We start from the raw sequence: 20,498 nt of genomic DNA on the forward strand, positions 1-20,498 counted from the left end.
ATTGCTAGCTGGGATACACAGAGGGACTGGGCATGAATTGCTAGCTGGGATACACAGAGGGATTGGGCATGAATTGCTAGCTGGGATACACAGAGGGACTGGGCATGAATTGCTAGCTGGGATACACTGAGGGACTGGGCATGACTTGTTGACTGGGATACACAGGTGATATTTGTCATGAGTTTATATAGGGTTGGCAAAAGCATAAACAGTCAAGCACATGGAACACTCAGCAGTTGAAAAAAAATATAGATTGTTAGATTGACAAACAGTAGGGAAGTAGGCATGGAGCAATAGCTGAGATACCCAGGGATCAGCAGAAGAATGAACCAGGTGGTAAACTCAGGAGCTGGAGCAGCTTGCTAGCTGAAATGCCCAGGAGTCAGAGAGGGCATCATCCTCGAAAATAACCAGGGGTAAGAAAAAGCATCAGCTACCAGGATACTTGGGGCACCAGGGGGCAACAGCTGTCAGAAGTACCACAGGTAATAGGGGGCATCAGCAGTCAGGATACTCGGGTACCAGAGGGAATCAGCTGTCAGAAGTACCACAGGTAATAGACGGCATCAGCTGTCAGGATACTTGGGGTACCAGAGGACATCAGCTACCAGAAGTACCACAGGTAATAGAGTGCATCAGCTGTCAGGATACTTGGGGTACCAGAGGGCATCAGCTACCAGAAGTACCACAGGTAATAGACGGCATCAGCTGTCAGGATACTTGGGGTACCAGAGGGCATCAGCTACCAGAAGTACCACAGGTAATAGAGGGCATCAGCTGTCAGGATACTCGGGTACCAGAGGGCATCAGCTGTCAGAAGTACCACAGGTAATAGACGGCATCAGCTGTCAGGATACTTAGGGGTATCAGGGGGCATCAGCTGTCAGAAGTACCACAGGTAATAGAGGGCATCAGCTGTCAGGATACTCGGGTACCAGAGGGCATCAGCTGTCAGAAGTACCACAGGTAATAGACGGCATCAGCTGTCAGGATACTTAGGGGTATCAGGGGGCATCAGCTGTCAGAATTACCACAGGTAATAGAGGGTATCAGCTGTCAGGATACTTAGGGCTACCAGGGGGCATCAGCTGCCAGAAGTACCACAGGTAATAGACGACATCAGCTGTCAGGATACTCTGGTACCAGGGGGCATTAGCTGTCAGAAGTACCACAGGTAATAGGGGGCATCAGCTGTCAGGATACTCGGGTACCAGGGGGCATCAGCTGTCAGAAGTACCACAGGTAATAGGGGGCATCAGCTGTCAGGATACTCGGGTACCAGGGGGCTTCAGCTGTCAGAAGTACCACAGGTAATAGGGGGCATCAGCTGTCAGGATACTCGGGTACCAGGGGGCATCAGCTGTCAGAAGTACCACAGGTAATAGGGGGCATCAGCTGTCAGGATACTCGGGTACCAGGGGGCATCAGCTGTCAGAAGTACCACAGGTAATAGACGGCATCAGCTGTCAGGATACTTAGGGGTATCAGGGGGCATCAGCTGTCAGAAGTACCACAGGTAATAGATGGCATCAGCTGTCAGGATACTTAGGAGTACCAGGGGGCATCAGCTGCCAGAAGTACCACAGGTAATAGACGACATTAGCTGTCAGGATACTCGGGTACCAGGGGGCATCAGCTGTCAGAAGTACCACAGGTAATAGAGGGCATCAGCTGTCAGGATACTCGGGTACCAGGGGGCATCAGCTGTCAGAAGTACCACAGTTAATAGGGGGCATCAGCCGTCAGGATACTCGGGTACCAGGGGGCATCAGCTGTCAGAAGCACCACAGGTAATAGGGGGCATCAGCTGTCAGGATACTCAGGTACCAGGGGGCATCAGCTGTCAGAAGTACCACAGGTAATAGACGGCATCAGCTGTCTGGATACTCGGGTACCAGGGGGCATCAGCTGTCAGAAGCACCACAGGTAATAGGGGGCATCAGCTGTCAGGATACTCAGGTACCAGGGGGCATCAGCTGTCAGAAGTACCACAGGTAATAGGGGGCATCAGCTGTCAGGATACTCGGGTACCAGGGGGCATCAGCTGTCAGAAGTACCACAGGTAATAGAGGGCATCAGCTGTCAGGATACTCGGCTACCAGGGGGCATCAGCTGTCAGAAGTACCAGTTAATAGGGGGCATCAGCCGTCAGGATACTCGGGTACCAGGGGGCATCAGCTGTCAGAAGCACCACAGGTAATAGGGGGCATCAGCTGTCAGGATACTCAGGTACCAGGGGGCATCAGCTGTCAGAAGTACCACAGGTAATAGACGGCATCAGCTGTCAGGATACTCGGGTACCAGGGGGCATCAGCTGTCAGAAGCACCACAGGTAATAGGGGGCATCAGCTGTCAGGATACTCAGGTACCAGGGGGCATCAGCTGTCAGAAGTACCACAGGTAATAGACGGCATCAGCTGTCAGGATACTCGGGTACCAGGGGGCATCAGCTGTCAGAAGTACCACAGGTAATAGTCGGCATTAGCTGTCAGGATACCTTGATGTAACAGGGCACAGACTTCTTGCTACAAAACCACAGAAGTGCTAAAAGGAAGACAGGAGGTGTGAGAGGCAGAGACAGCAGACACAGGGAGGGCAGGGTGAGGGGGAGGAGGGGAGCGGGGGGAGGTCTCTATTCACAAAGCCCCTCCAACCACAGAGGGAGAAGGAAGGAGAGAAAAGAGATGGGGACAAAGAAGAGAGGAAGAGAGTGATGGCAGGAGAGAGGGCACAGCCTCATCCACAGCAGGACCATGAGATGCCAGGCATGGAGGAGACAGACACCATGTATCAGAGACTGCAGGGAGACATGTGACAGCCATTGACAGCTCAGCCTCAGAGACCCCTCCTGGCTGCAGATCAGAGACTGCATCACATTCAATAGGATGAGAAGAGACTGCTGCCAGGACCTAGTGACAGCTCCCATCATGGTGAGTCTCCAGGACGCCTCCCACGGATGTGACTCACCCACCCACCATACCCACCTGCCCCTGGTATTAATCCAATCATTGCTACCCACCCCTGGCAGTGCCCTCACCATGCTGTGCCAGCTGGGCCTGAGCCTGGGAGGCAAAAGGTTAAACTCCCCTCCTGTGTAGCGGCGGCTGCCTGTGGGTACCAGGGGGTGAGGTCTGCTGGGAAGAGGACGGACCAGAGGCCTCGGAGCTTCTCTGCGGCTCCTCCGGCACCTTGTACCAGCACCACTGAGGTCCACAGGGAGGATGCTGGGGGTGCAGGGGTCTGCGTGAGGGGGAGGGGACGGCAGTCTGGGGTACAGAGGATGCTGGGGGTGCAGGTGTCAGGGGTCTGTGTGAGGGGGAGGGGATGGCAGCCTGGGGTACAGAGGATGCTGGGGGTGCAGGTGTCAGGGGTCTGCGTGAGGGGGATGGGACGGCAGCCTGGGGTACAGAGGATGGTGGGGGTGCAGGTGTCAGGGGTCTGCGTGAGGGGGATGAGACGGCAGCCTGGAGTACAGAGGATGCTGGGGGTGCAGGTGTCAGGGGTCTGCGTGAGGGGGAGGGGACGGCAGCCTGGGGTACAGAGGATGCTGGGGGTGCAGGTGTCAGGGGTCTGCGTGAGGGGGAGGGGACGGCAGCCTGGGGTACAGAGGATGCTGGGGTGCAGGTGTCAGGGGTCTGTGTGAGGGGGAGGGGATGGCAGCCTGGGGTACAGAGGATGCTGGGGGTGCAGGTGTCAGGGGTCTGCGTGAGGGGGAGGGGACGGCAGCCTGGGGTACAGAGAATGCTAGGGGTGCAGGTGTCAGGGGTCTGCGTGAGGGGGATGGGACAGCAGCCTGGGGTACAGAGGATGCTGGGGGTGCAGGTGTCAGGGGTCTGCGTGAGGGGGAGGGGATGGCAGCCTGGGGTACAGAGAATGCTGGGGTGCAGGTGTCAGGGGTCTGCGTGAGGGGGATGGGACGGCAGCCTGGGGTACAGAGGATGCTGGGGGTGCAGGTGTCAGGGGTCTGCATGAGGGGGATGGGACGGCAGCCTGGGGTACAGAGGATGCTAGGGGTGAAGGTGTCAGGGGTGTGCGTGAGGGGGATGGGACGGCAGCCTGGGGTACAGAGGATGCTAGGGGTGAAGGTGTCAGGGGTCTGCGTGAGGGGGAGGGGATGGCAGCCTGGGGTACAGAGAATGCTGGGGTGCAGGTGTCAGGGGTCTGCGTGAGGGGGATGGGACGGCAGCCTGGGGTACAGAGAATGCTGGGGTGCAGGTGTCAGGGGTCTGCGTGAGGGGGATGGGACGGCAGCCTGGGGTACAGAGGATGCTGGGGGTGCAGGTGTCAGGGGTGTGCGTGAGGGGGATGGGACGGCAGCCTGGGGTACAGAGGATGCTAGGGGTGAAGGTGTCAGGGGTCTGCGTGAGGGGGAGGGGATGGCAGCCTGGGGTACAGAGGATGCTGGGGGTGCAGGTGTCAGCGTGAGGGGGAGGGGACGGCAGTCTGGGGTACAGAGGATGCTGGGGGTGCAGGTGTCAGGGGTCTGCGTGAGGGGGATGGGACGGCAGCCTGGGGTACAGAGAATGCTGGGGGTGCAGGTGTCAGGGGTCTGCATGAGGGGGATGGGACGGCAGCCTGGGGTACAGAGGATGCTGCTACTATACATGTGGCAACATATATATATATATATATATATATATATATGTGTGTAATGTCTGACACAGGGCTGTGTATATTGTGATATTGTATGTATATCTATATACAGTATATTGTCTGATATAGGGCTGTATACATTGTGTGTGTATATATATATATAGTGTCTGATACAGAGCTGTATACATTCTATATATCTGGTGTCTCATACATGGCTGTATACAGGCAGTCCAGGTTGAGCTTGCAATGGCTGATTGTTTACTGTGTTGTGTTTGTAAAGTGGGAGGCAAAATGGAGAGTGTGAGCAACAAATGTCATACACTGTATCTGTGCATCTATCTATTTATCTATTATCTATCTCTATTATCTATCTATCATCTATCTATTTCTATCTATGATCTATCTATTATCTATCTATATATTATCTATTATCTATCTACCCATCATCTATCTATTATCTATCATCAATCTATCTATCTATATCTATCTATTATCTATCGATCTATCATCTATCTATCTACTGTAATTATCTCAGTATCTATAATATCTATGAATGATGTGTACATTGTTGTAATGTGATGGATGACTTCTCACAGACAGTGGGTGATGGGCAAGGAACGACACAATGGATGTTGAGCTTGGGGTCACGCAGCGGGTGATGAGCCTGGGGGTCACATAATGGGCGAGGGGCTCAGAAGTCTCAGGCAGGGTATTGTGCTCATCAGCGGGGATACGCTCATTGATATATACAGATATATACCTCTGGATATCCCGCCATGTTGTATACAGCTCAGGGTTGGCATGGTGGAGCTGGGTTATCTGTGTGCGGGGCCAGGTTAGTTCACGCTCTGCCCCACAAGGGGCTTTAATGTGTAATCCTGTGAAGGAGGAGGAGAGGTGTACAGAGGAAGCCATGGATAAAGCTATGAATGCCAGGCATGGGAATGGGCAGACCTCGCTGAAATATTGGACTGGATCGATCTGAAACCCTTTAGTGAGACTGGGGGTTTGGCAGGTGGGATATGTGATGCCAGACGGTGGTGGGGCTCCTACAAGACCCTCTGACTCGTCCAGGTTATACAGGGTTAATGCAGTGAGTGGAGTCTTGGGAAATCCAACCCATGACTTCATTGTGATATCCCAATGCAGCAGAGCAGTGTTTGTAGTGTGTCCGTTTATTTTGGCCAGAATTAAAACATGATGGCGGCTTGCATGCAGTCCCATGTAAAACGGCAGAGCTGAGTGTGCCAAATGACACATTCAACTTTGCTATATCATTAGTTTCAGTTTACACAGGATATTGCCGGTCGGTTTGAGTGATTTGGAGATATTCTGCGTTGCCTATCCTGTCCCTGGTCCAAAGTTAAATCTAGCATTATACTCTAGTCCCATCCAAAGCTGCATGTAAAAGTCTACTGGATTTCATTGTAGGAGATCCGTCAACCATGGACCTTTTTGCTGCGATGACTTACGTAATTGTGGGACGTAGGAGCTCGTTCACATGAGCGTATAATAACGGATACTTGTGGCACTGAGCCATCACAGGAATCCACAGATGTTCATGGGGCCACTGCTGTGCCTCCTGTCAGGTCACATGACTATGCAGCCTGCTTAAACTGTAGTCTGCAGTCTGTTTCCAAGGGCAACCATCAGAATTTTGAAACACAGCTTTGGTTGTGACTAGAGAACAATATATAATCTATTAAAAAACCTGTAAAGTAAGTAGAATGGAAAAGTTAGTCCACATTATGTATAGATTTACACATTTACGTTGCAGGGCATTTTTATTGGGGCAGTTACTTGCTAAATGAGTACAATTGATAGAAATGCAATCGCTCACCTTTCCGTGCCCGTAACACCAGAATGATTGAGCTTTACATCCCAAACATCTGCAGCTTCCTGTTCCTGGAAATCGTGTCTAATGTACGGCTCATCCTGACTGCTCTCATTGTACCGCCGCCGCCGCACACTGCGCTCTACGGAAACTTAACCCTTACCTTGCTGTGCTGCTGTTTTCCAGGACCGGGGACAAGTCACTGTATGGAACCCACTACTTTAATGCAGAGAAGGCGCTGAGGTCGGCCCCAGGATTTCCAGGTTCTCTTATTCGCGAGATGACCGCCGCTATGCAAGCCTTTCACTTTAAGCAGTTTGGCGACGAGCCGGGTCAGGACTGGCCTCCACCCTGTGAGCAGGAGATAGAGCGGAGATACCAGGTGGTCCCGTCCGTTGTCTGTGCAATGTGCTGCCTTTTTGGAATCATTTACTGTTTTTTTGGTAAGTGACGTGACCCATACAAATCATTTAAAGGGCTCTTACCCCTACAGATGGGCATCATGTAACTGGTTAATATGCATTGTTCTGAAAGTATCTATTGTATACACTATTGCAGTAAATGGCTGATAACATGGAACAATAAAGGATCATTAACAGCCCTAACAAAACTATAGAGAAGACAGAGGTAAGACCCCCATACACCTTCGACTAATGCCAGTGAAACCCAATAATATGGAAGGGTGCGGCCAACGGTCTAATGTTTATGGGGGCGCCATCCGACTGATGGTCGGGAGAGATATTGATTGCACATGTCCAATTTCGGACTGCCGATCGCATCATTATCCTTGAGATAAGTCTCTGGCTCACGTGTCTGTTACTTACTCTCTATAGATGACATAGGAGGGCTCAGCCGAGCGAGGCTCCCGTCTATGGGAGAGATATCTGAGATCGGCTGGAGCATTGTTTGACCAACAGCCATCTATTGTGTATGGCCAGCTTTAGCTTTAGTATTTCAAGGGTTACCCCCCTAAAAAATATAAGTTATTCCCAATCCATAGTGGTCAGACCCGAGAACACGTTAGAAGCTTTTTCTAGCAGTCCCCTAGACAATGAATGAAGCTGAAGTTGAGCTGCCACATCTCTGCTTCATTCAGGATGGGGCTCCAGAGCTTATTCTTGAGTTTCTTGATCCCAACCTGGGGGTTCCCGAGTCAGATCCCCAGCAATCAGCATCTAATGGTCACTACTCCATGCTAATTCTCTTGGATCTCTCTGCAGCATTCGACACTGTGGATCATCAGCTCCTCCTCACTATGCTCCGCTCCATCGGCCTCAAGGACACCGTTCTCTCCTGGTTCTCCTCCTATCTCTCTGACCGATCCTTCACTGTATGTTTTGCTGGTTCCTCCTCCTCTCACCTTCCCCTTACTGTTGGGGTTCCTCAAGGATCAGTCCTAGGCCCCCTCCTCTTCTCGTTGTATACTGCCCCTATTGGACAAACAATCAGTAGATTTGGCTTCCAGTACCATCTCTATGCTGACGACACCCAACTATACACTTCTGCTCCCGATATCACACCGACCTTTTTAGAAAACACCAGTGATTGTCTTACCGCTGTCTCTAACATCATGTCCTCCCTCTATCTGAAACTAAACCTGTCAAAAACTGAACTCCTCGTGTTCTCTCCCTCTACTAACCTACCTTTGCCTGACATTGCCATCTCTGTGTGCGGTTCCACCATTACTCCAAAGCAACATGCCCGCTGCCTTGGGGTCATCCTTGATTCTGACCTTTCATTCACCCCCCACATCCGATCACTGGCTCGCTCTTCTTACCTGCATCTCAAAAACATTTCTAGAATTCGCCCTTTTCTTAATTTCGACTCTGCAAAAACTCTGACTGTTTCACTTATTCATTCTCGTCTGGACTATTGTAACTCTCTACTAATCGGTCTCCCTCTTGCAAAACTCTCCCCGCTCCAATCTGTCCTGAATGCTGCTGCCAGGATCATATTCCTCACCAACCGTTACACCGATGCCTCTACCCTGTGCCAGTCATTACACTGGCTACCCATCCACTCCAGAATCCAGTACAAAACTACTACCCTCATCCACAAAGCACTCCATGGCTCAGCACCACCCTACATCTCCTCCCTGGTATCAGTCTACCACCCTACCCGTGCCCTCCGCTCCGCTAATGACCTCAGGTTAGCATCCTCAATAATCAGAACCTCCCACTCCCGTCTCCAAGACTTTACACGTGCTGCGCCGATTCTTTGGAATGCACTACCTAGGTTAATACGATTAATCCCCAATCCCCACAGTTTTAAGCGTGCCCTAAAAACTCATTTGTTCAGACTGGCCTACCGCCTCAATGCATTAACCTAACGATCCCTGTGTGGCCTATTTATAATAAAAAAAAAAAAAAAAAAAAAAAAAGGTTCCTCGCATCATGTTCTCATACACTTTATGCAGTTATTAGCCCTCTGTGTCTGTACTGCTACATACTTAGGCAGGTAACTGGTTCATGCAGCTTTACATGAACACCTGAGCCTTACACTATAGCTGGTCCGAATAACTAAAGCAATTGTTACCATCCACCTCTCGTGTCTCCCCTTTTCCCCATAGTTTGTAGCTTGCGAGCAGGGCCCTCACTCCTCCTGGTATCTGTTTTGAACTGTATTTCTGTTATGCTGTAATGTCTATTGTCTGTACAAGTCCCCTCTATAATTTGTAAAGCGCTGCGGAATATGTTGGCGCTATATAAATAAAATTATTATTATTATTATTATAATTCATCCCCCGTGGTGTAACCTTCCCTCACTTTCCACCTAATCCCATCATCAACTCATTCAATGTTTGCATTAAAAGCCGCTCAGGGTTTGTTCACACGTTGAGTTTTTGCAGCATTTTTTTTGCTTTAAAAATGTATCTCTTAACAGTATAAACGCGCATTTTTTTTGCATTTTTTATGCAGTTTTACTTACTTTTTTTACTTGCTTTTTTTATGCTTTCAGTGGGTAACAAACGCTGAAAAAACACTGAAAAAATAGAAAATCTGCAGATTCTAAAAAAGCATTGATGTTTAAAATACCAAGGATAAATAACAGCAGCACATACATTAGTGTTCAGAAATCTCATCCATTTTGCTGGCAACGTAAAGTGCAAAGTTTTTTTTTGCATCTTAAAAAATGGCGTGTGATCAATAAGCCTGGCAGTGTGGTCTGGGGGGGGTCAGTTAGTGTTGTTATTGGGGGTCTAGCAAGATAGAGCAAGGATAATGGAAAGGCAACACAGACGTAGACCCCCAACAACCAAACGGTCAGAGCCCCCTTTCTATTGAATCGTTAGGTCAATGCTTGGACATTATGGGGGGTTCTGATTTCGTGCACAGTCTGCTTACTAACTGCAAAGTAACAACTTCTGCAACAATGTAACATATTTTGTTCCAATTCTTCACTATTTTCTCCAGTGAATGGAAACATTTTTCTCTTCACCTTCAGAGGCTGCAGAGCAGGCAGATTCCAGATTACGCACATAGGGCTTATTAGTGAGTATTAGGCGAGGTTCACTCAGAGTTTTTAGGATAATATTAGAGCGGATTTGCTCCGGAATCCTCTTCGAAATCTTCTCAAATACTCTTTGAACGCGCTTCCTGTTCATGTCAATGGAAGTCTTTAGAGAGGATGTTTTTTTCCGTCAATGTTTTGAAAACTTTGATGGAAAAAGAAGTATCGTGGCTCGCCTGTTAGTGTTTTTACTGCATTTGTCCCCATTGAAATCAAGAAGTCCCAGTGCCAAAAAACATGAGAATCTTTATTTTTTTTGCCAATTCTTTGCCAAATTGTCTGCATTTTTTACTTTGATTACAAAAATAAAGGAAAATTGCTGAGTGTGAACATACCCTAAGGTTTCTACCATCTGGATGTAAACAAAGACGGCGTCCATCACTGACAACAAGCAAAGATCCTGAAGAGGAATTAAATCCAAATGAATTGTAAAATGACCCGAATATCTGAACTGGGATCTCAGTCTGTTAAAGGAATTTTCTCTGTTTAAAAAAAAAAAAAACAAGTGGCGCCCAAACGATTGCAGTCTGAAAATAACAAACGCAAACCATTCTCCCCAATCCATCACCAGCTCTTCGCTGCTGCTCCTGTCTCTGTGTTGTGCTGCAGCCAATCATTGAGCTCAGTGGCTGTGCTCATGTAGACTGCACTGAACTGAGTGATTGGTTGCAGCGTTGATGTGTGATGTTTATATGATGTCATTGCTGCATCCAATCACTGAACTCAGTAGTTATGCTCATGTAGACTGCAGTGAAGTGATTGGTTGCAGCGTCGATGTGCACATTTTACATGATGTCATTGCTGCAGCCAATCACTGAACTCACTAGTTATGCTCATGTAGACTGCACTGAAGTGATTGGTTGCAGCGTTGATGTGTGCTGTTGATATGATGTCACCACTGCAGCCAATCATTGAGCTCATTAGCTCTGCTCATGTAGGCGGCACTGAACTGAGTGATGGGTTGTAGCGTTCATGTGCAGTGTTGACATTATACCACCGCTGCAACCAATCACTGTACTTAGTGGCTCTGACGTTCTGATTATGGCTTTATATTTGGCGTCTCCTCACCTCATTATTCCCCTTTCTATCTCCAGGCTACCGCTGCTTTAAGGCTGTGATGTTCCTGACGGGTCTCATGTTTGGCTCGGTGGTCATCTTCATGTTGTGCTACAAGGAGCGGGTTCTGGACACACAGCTGAGCGTGGAGGCCAGTGTGGGCATCGGCCTGGGCATAGGCGTCCTGTGTGGCCTGGTCACCATGCTGGTGAGGAGCGTGGGACTCTTCATGGTGGGCTTACTGCTCGGCCTACTATTAGCCATAGCCACGCTGATCGTCATGGAGCAGTTCTACCACCCGCGCACCGTCTGGGTCCCGGTGGCTCTGCTGCTCGGGGTTGGGATGCTGTTTGCAGTGCTGACCTTGCAGTGGCAGCGCTTTTTCACCACGCTCTCCACTGCCGTCTTTGGCAGCGCCATCATGACAGTGACTGTGGATTACTTCATCGAGCTCTTTCTGCTGGTGCAGTACGTGTACCAGCGCATGAAGGTGGACCCTCCGCAGCCCGTGTGCTGGTACAGCTGGGTTATCCTCGGCATCTGGCCAGTACTAAGTCTACTGGGAGTCCTGGTCCAGTGGAAAGTTACAGCCGAGGGCTACTCACACACAGAAGGTAGGAGCCCAGCTAGTCACTGTATACAAGCAGGGGGTCATCAACAAGTGGCCTTCTGTTACTCACATGTGTATGTTTCATGGAGTTTTAAGAATTTTAGATTTTTAAAAAAAATCTTGCAGCAGCTATGTATAAATAACACAGGATCCACCATTCACAAAAAGTGTTGTCACAGCTCACCTCCTTCTCCTCCTGTACCATGACTGATAACACCTCTATATACAGTAAATAATAGTGATGAGCGAATATACTCATTACTCGAGATTTCTCGAGCACGCTCGGGGGTCCTCAAGTATTTTTTACTGCTCGGAGATTTAGTTTTTCTTGCCGCAGCTGAATGATTGACATCTGTTAGCCAGCATAAGTACATGTGGGGGTTGCCTGGTTGTTAGGGAATCCCCACATGTACTTATGCATTCAGCTGCGGCAAGAAAAACTAAATCTCCGAGCACTAAAAAATACTCGGAGAACCCCCGAGCATGCTCGAGAAATCTTGAGTAACGAGTATATTCACTCATCACTAGTAAATAAAACAGGATCCACCAATCACAATAGGGGATGTCACAGCTCACAACCTCCTGTACAATGACTGATAACACCTCTGTATACAGTAGATAACACAGGATCCACCATTCACAATAGGTGATGTCACAGCTCACCTCCTCCTGTACAATGACTGATAACACCTCTATATACAGTAGATAACACAGGATCCACCATTCACTATAGGTGATGTCACAGCTCACCTCCTCCTGTACAATGACTGATAACACCTCTAGATACAGTAGTAAACACAGGATCCACCATTCACTATAGGTGATGTCACAGCTCACCTCCTCCTGTACAATGACTGATAACACCTCTGTATACAGTAGATAACACAGGATCCACCATTCACAAAAAGTGTTGTCACAGCTCACCTCCTCCTCCTCCTGTACAATGACTGATAACACCTCTATATACAGTAGATAACACAGGATCCACCATTCACTATAGGTGATGTCACAGCTCACCTCCTCCTGTACAATGACTGATAACACCTCTAGATACAGTAGTCAACACAGGATCCACCATTCACAATAGGTGATGTCACAGCTCACCTCCTCCTCCTCCTGTACAATGACTGATAACACCTCTATATACAGTAGATAACACAGGATCCACGATTCACAATAGGTGATGTCACAGCTCACCTCCTCCTCCTCCTGTACAATGACTGATAACACCTCTATATACAGTAGATAACACAGGATCCACCATTCACAATAGGTGATGTCACAGCTCACCTCCTCCTCCTGTACAATGACTGATAACACCTCTATACACAGTAGATAACACAGGATCCACCATTCACTATAGGTGATGTCACAGCTCACCTCCTCCTCCTGTACAATGACTGATAACACCTCTATATACAGTAGATAACACAGGATCCACCATTCACTATAAGTGATGTCATATCAAATGTAGATGTGGTTTATACGACATCACATGATGTGGGTGTGGCTTATATGATAACACAAGATATGATATCATAATATCATAATATATGATAATATATGATGAGGGTGTGGTTTATATGACATCACACAATGTGGGTGTGGCTTATGACATCAGTACATTACTTTTTGATAATCTGTCGGTGATGTCACACAGTCCAGCTACTCGTTGGTCAATATTACAACCTTCCTGCAATACAATTCAGTACCTTCAGGGATTGAATGTTTTCTGTCTACAGGTCCTATACAGACCTATATGTTTCCATGGTAACTGAGTACAAACAAACCCTGTGCAGTCTGATCCTGCAGACCCTGACATTCTTTTGCTAGTGGGGGATAGGTTAGCAATTGGATTCCTTTAAAACTTTTTGCTCAGTTTCCTCTGTAGCCTCCTGGGTTTCACTGTAACTATTGTTGGCTGCAGAATGAGTTAACTGTGGATCCATCAGTGAGTTCACTATAACTATCTGATCTATCTTTTATTGCTGTATTTCCGAGCTCCTCTCATCTGATTTATAACCACAGACCGAGGATGAATGTGCAGTGAGAATAACAACCTATAAAAGCCAATAACGTGTAACATTTTTAATAAAACCAATTTGCAAAAGTTATTTTTAGTCCCAAATACATGTGATTAAGTAAAGAAAAAAAATGTCCCCAAAGGTGGACATTCCCTGTAAGATAGTTATGCAAACATTTCAGGTATATAAAAAACACCAAAGGAATGATCATTCTTACAAGAAAAATGCACAAGAAATTATAAATAGTACACAATGCAAAAAAAAACAACTTTTCATTTTTGTGTTTTTTTTCCCTGCAAAATAGATTGTAATTAATTAATTAGGAGAAATGCAATTAAGCAGCAGTAGACTGGATGTAATAAATCAGAATCGCACCCGGGAGGAGACTTCAATAACAGTAATTCAATCTGCCTTGTTGATTACAACACAAATAGGACTTAAAATGGTGTTTGATTTTATCCAGTGCTGCTAAAGCGCCACCATCAGGCCACTAAGATGTACTGCAGCAGGATACATATGACGCAAAATGGGTATTGTTTCTTTAGGGTATGTCTCCACTTGCTGTATTGTCTGCGCTTTGGACGGAGCTGAAACCCCACTCCAGCCAAAGCGCTGCCCCCTTCTGTACACGCGGTGATTCCAGATATGTTCATTGAACACATCTGGAATCGCTGCACCCTATACATTGCACTGTGTTATTTACCTTGCAGAGATGGGGCATTGCCGCAAGGTAAACAGACATGCTGCAGTCTAAAAAGATGTGCCGCATGTCCGTAAACACAGGGCCGCCGGGTGCGTGTTCGCATACATAGTGGATATGGGATTTCATAAAATCCCCACCACTATGCTGTAACATCTGGACGCTGCGGATTGAACGCTGCGGCTGTACGCAGCGTTCAGTCCGCAGCTAATCCGTATGTAATCCGGCCCGTGGACACATACCCTTACTGTCATTTGTTTACCTGAACGTGCTGAACATGCACAGCTTGTGGAATAAATAGACGGATCATCATTAAATACTGGATGTCACAGCTCACCTCCTCCTCTTGTACAATGACTGATATCACATCTATATATAGTAGATAACACAGGATCCACCATTCACAATAGGTGATGTCACAGCTCACCTCCTCCTCCTGTACAATGACTGATAACACCTCTATATACAGTAGATAACACAGGATCCACCATTCACTATAGGTGATGTCACAGCTCACCTCCTCCTCCTGTACAATGACTGATAACACCTCTATATACAGGAGATAACACAGGACCCACCCTTCACAATAGGTGATGTCACAGCTCTCCTCCTCCTCCTGTACAATAACACCTCTATATACAGTAGATAACACAGGAGCCACCATTCACAATAGGTGATGTCACAGCTCACCTCCTCCTGTATAATGACTGATAACACCTCTATATACAGTAGATAACACAGGATCCACCATTCACAATAGGTGATGTCACAGCTCACCTCCTCCTCCTGTACAATGACTGATAACATCTCTATATACAGTAGATAACACGATCCATCATTCACAATAGGTGATGTCACAGCTCACCTCCTCCTCCTGTATAATGAATGATAACACCTCTATATACAGTAGATAACACAGGATCCATAATTCACAATAGATGATGTCACAGCTCACCTCCTCCTCCTGTACAATGACTGATAACACCTCTATATACAGTAGATAACACAGGAGCCACCATTCACAATAGGTAATGTCACAGCTCACCTCCTCCTGTATAATGACTGATAACACCTCTATATACAGTATATAACACAGGATCCACCATTCACAATAGATGATGTCACAGCTCACCTCCTCCTCCTGTACAATGACTGATAACATCTCTATATACAGTAGATAACACAATCCATCATTCACAATAGGTGATGTCACAGCTCACCTCCTCCTCCTGTATAATGACTGATAACACCTCTATATACAGTAGATAACACAGGATCCATCATTCACAATAGATGATGTCACAGCTCACCTCCTCCTCCTGTACAATGACTGATAACACCTCTATATACAGTAGATCATGCAGGATCCACCATTCACAATAGGTGATGTCACAGCTCACCTCCTCCTCCTGTACAATGACTGATAACACCTCTATATACAGTAGATAACGCAGGATCCACCATTCACAATAGGAGATATCACAGCTCACCGCCTCCTGTATAATAATCACTGATGCTGCTGTGGCCTCTTCTGCTGCTGTGGCCTCTTCTGCTGCTGTGGCTTCTTCTTCTGCGGCGGCCTCTTCTGCAGCAGCCTCTTCTTCTGCGTCGGCCTCTTCTGCTTCTGTGGCCTCTTCTGCTGCTGTGGCCTCTTCTGCTGCAGCGGCCTCTTCTGCTGCCGTGGCCTCTTCTGCTGCGGCGGCCTTTTCTGCTGCTGTGGCCTCTTCTTCTGTGGTGGCCTCTTCTGCTGTAGTGGCCTCTTCTGCTGTAGTGGCCTCCTCTGTTGCTGTGGCCTCTTCTTCTGCAGCGGCCTCTTCTTCTGCTGTGGCCTCTTCTGCTGCGGCCTCTTCTGCTGTGGCAGCCTCCTCTGCTGTGGCGGCCTCTTTTGCTGTGGCGGCCTCTTCTGCTGCTGCTGCGGCCTCCTCTGCTGTGGCGGCCTCTTCTGCTGCTGAGGCTTCTTCTGCTACAGAGGCCCCTTCTGCTGCTGCGGCTTCTTCTGCTGCTGTGGCCTCTTCTGCTGCAGCGGCCTCTTCTGCTGCCGTGGCCTCACAGCTCACCTCCTCCTGTATAATGACTGATAACACCTCTATATACAGTATATAACACAGGATCCACCATTCACAATAGATGATGTCACAGCTCACCTCCTCCTCCTGTACAATGACTGATAACACCTCTATATACAGTAGATCATGCAGGATCCACCATTCACAATAGGTGATGTCACAGCTCACCTCCTCCTCCTGTACAATGACTGATAACACCTCTATATACAGTAGATAACGCAGGATCCACCATTCACAATAGGAGATATCACAGCTCACCGCCTCCTCCTGTATAATAATCACTGATGCTGCTGTGGCCTCTTCTGCTGCTGTGGCCTCTTCTGCTGCTGTGGCCTCTTCTTCTGCGGCGGCCTCTTCTGCAGCGGCCTCTTCTTCTGCTGTGGCCTCTTCTGCTGCTGTGGCCTCTACTGCTGCAGCGGCCTCTTCTGCTGCCGTGGCTTCTTCTGCTGCGGCGGCCTTTTCTGCTGCTGTGGCCCCTTCTTCTGTGGTGGCCTCTTCTGCTGTAGTGGCCTCTTCTGCTGTAGTGGCCTCTTATGCTGCTGTGGCCTCTTCTGCAGCAGCCTCTTCTGCTGCGGCCTCTTCTGCTGCAGCAGCCTCTTCAGCTGCTGTGGCCTCTTCTGCTGCGGCCTCTTCTGCTGTGGCAGCCTCCTCTGCTGCGGAGGCCTCTTCTGCTGTGGCGGCCTCTTCTGCTGCTGCTACGGCCTCCTCTGCTGCGGCGGCCTCTTCTGCTGCTGAGGCTTCTTCTGCTACAGAGGCCCCTTCTGCTGCGGCGGCCTCTTCTTCTGCAGCGGCTTCTTCTGCAGCGGCCTCTTCTTCTGCTACAGAGGCCCCTTCTGCTGCTGCGGCCTCTTCTGCTGCTGTGGCTTCGAACATAGAATTTTCTATCTGCAGGGAGCAGCTTTGTGACCTCCATGTTGCTCCTCGTTGACCCCCCTTAGCACCGAGCAGATTCTATCACATGGAAAATATTGATAAAAGAGGCGACAGTGCTGCGTAATTAAGATATCGCTGTCTCTCTGATTGTAACTGATGTTTTATCACAGGGGAGAGTAAAGAGATTTGTCTCCTAATGAAAGCGTCTGCAGAGCCTGAGCTCAGATCTCCTCCAACACTACATCACCGGCCCTATAATTCATTATTACCATTCGTGTCTCTCCGCATTTTCAGACAGTTTCCTGCAATTTTTTTTTTCTTGCCATTGGGAAACTGCTGAAGGGGCGTGGCTTCGACCAAAGGCGGGGCTTAAAACAGACTTCCTGCACTGCTGCAGCCTGTTGGCTTAAACGAAGGCTTCTGTTAGAGTTAGTTCGACCTCCGGGGTCATCGTGTCCAACCCCCGGCTCAATGCAGGACTCACTAAATCATCCCAGACAGATGTCTGTCCAGCCTCTGTCTGAAGACTTCCATTGAAGGAGAACTCACCACCTCTCGTGGCCGCCTGTTCCACTCATTGATCACCCTCACTGTCAAAAAGTATTTTCTAATATCTAATCTGTATCTTCTCTCGTTCAGTTTCATTCCATTGCTTCTAGTTTTTCCTTGTGCAAATAATAATAATGATGATCCCTCTACACTGTGACAGTCCTTCAGATATTTGTAGACAGCTCTTAAGTCTCCCCTTATCCTTCTTTTTTGTAAGCTAAACATTTCCAAATCCTTTAACAGTTCCCCGTAGGACATACTTTGCAGTCCACTCACCATCCTGGTAGCTCTTCTCTGAACTTGCTCCATTTTTTCAATGTCTTTTTTCATAAATGTGGAGCCCAGAACTGGACACAGTATTCCAGATGAGGCCTGACCAAGGAGGAGTAGAGGGGGATAATTACTTCACGTGATCTAGACTCTATGCTTCTGTTAATACATCCTAGAACCGTGTTTGCCTTTTTTGCTGCTGCATCACACTGTTGACTCATGTGCAGTCTGTCATCTATTAGTATACCCAAGTCTTTTTTTACACGTGCTGTTGCTTAGTTCTATTCCTCCCATTCTATAGATGCAATTTTTGTTTTTCTTGCCCAGATGTAGAATCTTGTATTTCTCCCTGTTAAATACCATTCTATTAGTTACTGCCCATTGTTCAAGCTTATCTAGATCCTTCCAAATCCTTTCTCTGTCTTCTCCAGTGTTAGCTATCCCTCCTACCTTTGCATCGTCTGCAAATTTGATTAATTTACCTTCAGTTCCCTTATTGTTGTGAATTCTGTGGCTGAATTCACTCCTGTGGTCACAAGTGGTATTGCAGCCTCTGGGCTTCCTCCCTCAGGTGTTTTGGTGAGCTCGTTGGCTGCCTTGCTATTTAACTCCACCTGAGTCTGTCTTCCTTGCTCCTTGTCAATGTTCCAGTGTTGGTTCTGAGCTACTGCATCTTTCCTGTGGCCTGCTGCTCTGCTAGATAAGTGTTACTTTGTTTTTGTTTCCGTTTTTTCTGTCCAGCTGTGCTATTCTCTTTTGCTGGAAGCTCTGAGACGCAAAGGGTGCACCGCCGTGCCGTTAGTTCGGCACGGTGGGTCTTTTTGCCCCCCTTTGCGTGGTTCTGCTTTAGGGTTTTTTGTAGACTGCATAGTTCTCTTTGCTATCCTCGCTCTGTCTAGAATATCGGGCCTCACTTTGCTGAATCTATTTCATTCCTACGTTTTGTCTTTTCATCTTGCTAACAGTCATTATATGTGGGGGGCTGCCTATTCCTTTGGGGTATTTCTCTGAGGCAAGTCAGGCTTGTATTTCTATCTTCAGGCTAGTCAGCTCCTCAGGCAGTGCCGAGTTGCATAGGTAGTGTTAGGCGCAATCCACTGCTGCTTTTAGTTGTGTGAGGATAGGTTCAGGTATTGCAGTCTGCAGAGATTCCACGTCTCAGAGCTCGTTCTATTGTTTTTGGGTTATTGCCATATCACTGTATGTGCGCTGATTACTGCACACTGTGTTGCCTGATAGCACAGCATAACACCTTATCTAGATCATATATAAAAATGTTGATCAACACTGGGACCAGGACAGAGCCTTGTGGTACCCTACTTGAAACACTTTTCCAATTGGATGTGCAACCATTTACGACCAGTCTTTGTGTGCAATCACTGAGTCAGTTATGAATCCACCTAACCATAGCCTTGTCCATTCCATACTTAATCATTTTTTCAATAAGGATAGTATGAGATACTTTTTCAAATGCTTTGCTGAAGTCGATATATACTATATCTACCACATTTCCCAGATCCACCCAGTCAGTGATTCCATCATAGAAGGAAATTAGATTAGTCTGACATGACTTGTTTGCTACAAACCCATGCTGGCTCTGGTTAATTACTGTATTCTTATCCAAGTACTTACATACATGCTGATTAATAATTAATATGTTCAAATATCTTTCCTGGTACAGAAGTAAAACTCACTGGCCTGTAATTTCCTGGCTTCATCTTCTTTCCATTTTGAAGAGAGGGACAATATTTGCCCTTCTCCAATCTTCTGGGACTTCTGTTCTCCAGGATTTTAGTAAACATCTGTGTTTGTAGTATTGAGAGCCTGCAGCAAAATTGTGAGCTGTAACCCAGCTTTTCCACTGTTTAGATCATCATAACAGCTCACATAACACTACTTTACTGTAACCTAGCTTTCCTACAGCTCCAGTCAGGTTCTGTCACTAAGCTAACACAATCAGTGGTAAAAGTGGGTAACAGTGATGACATGTTCTAAGACTGCATTGCATATCAGAGATGTTATGTTTTTAGTACTGATATTTCCTAAGACTGCTGGTGATCTTGGAAAAGCTGAGTTACAGTTCATTGATGATATGTTTTGAGACTACTGTTGAATATTTCCCTGTGGTTATACCATGTTTATTTAGCCTATTATAATACAACTACTATGCTACTATTAGGCTGTGTGCACACGTTGCGTTTTTTTTCGTGTTTTTTTCGCTATAAAAACGCGATAAAAACGCATACATATGCATTCTATCATTTAGAATGCATTCTGCAATTTCTGTGCACATGATGAGTTTTTTTCAGCGAAAAAAATGCATCGCGGTAAAAAACGCAGCATGTTCATTAATTTTGCGTGTTTTTTTACGTTTTTCCCCGCTATATAATGCATTGGGAAAGCTCCATAAAAA

The 20,498-nt window shown here is 47.4% G+C and overlaps 1 protein-coding gene across 1 annotated transcript in view; it reads left to right on the top strand.

The window, feature by feature from the left end:
- Positions 1-2,657: 2,657 nt before the first annotated feature.
- TMEM198 (transmembrane protein 198) overlaps positions 2,658-20,498 on the top strand; it is a 34,486-nt gene continuing 16,645 nt past the window's right edge. The window contains exons 1-3 of the mRNA XM_069732825.1: positions 2,658-2,930; positions 6,614-6,870; positions 11,032-11,607. Of these exons, the coding sequence (XP_069588926.1) occupies positions 6,708-6,870; positions 11,032-11,607 (739 nt within the window). The 5' untranslated portion in view covers positions 2,658-2,930; positions 6,614-6,707. The remainder of the gene's footprint in view (positions 2,931-6,613; positions 6,871-11,031; positions 11,608-20,498) is intronic.

The sequence above is a fragment of the Ranitomeya imitator genome, chromosome 7 (assembly GCF_032444005.1).
Source record: "Ranitomeya imitator isolate aRanImi1 chromosome 7, aRanImi1.pri, whole genome shotgun sequence".
NCBI classification, from domain to species: Eukaryota; Metazoa; Chordata; class Amphibia; order Anura; family Dendrobatidae; genus Ranitomeya; species Ranitomeya imitator.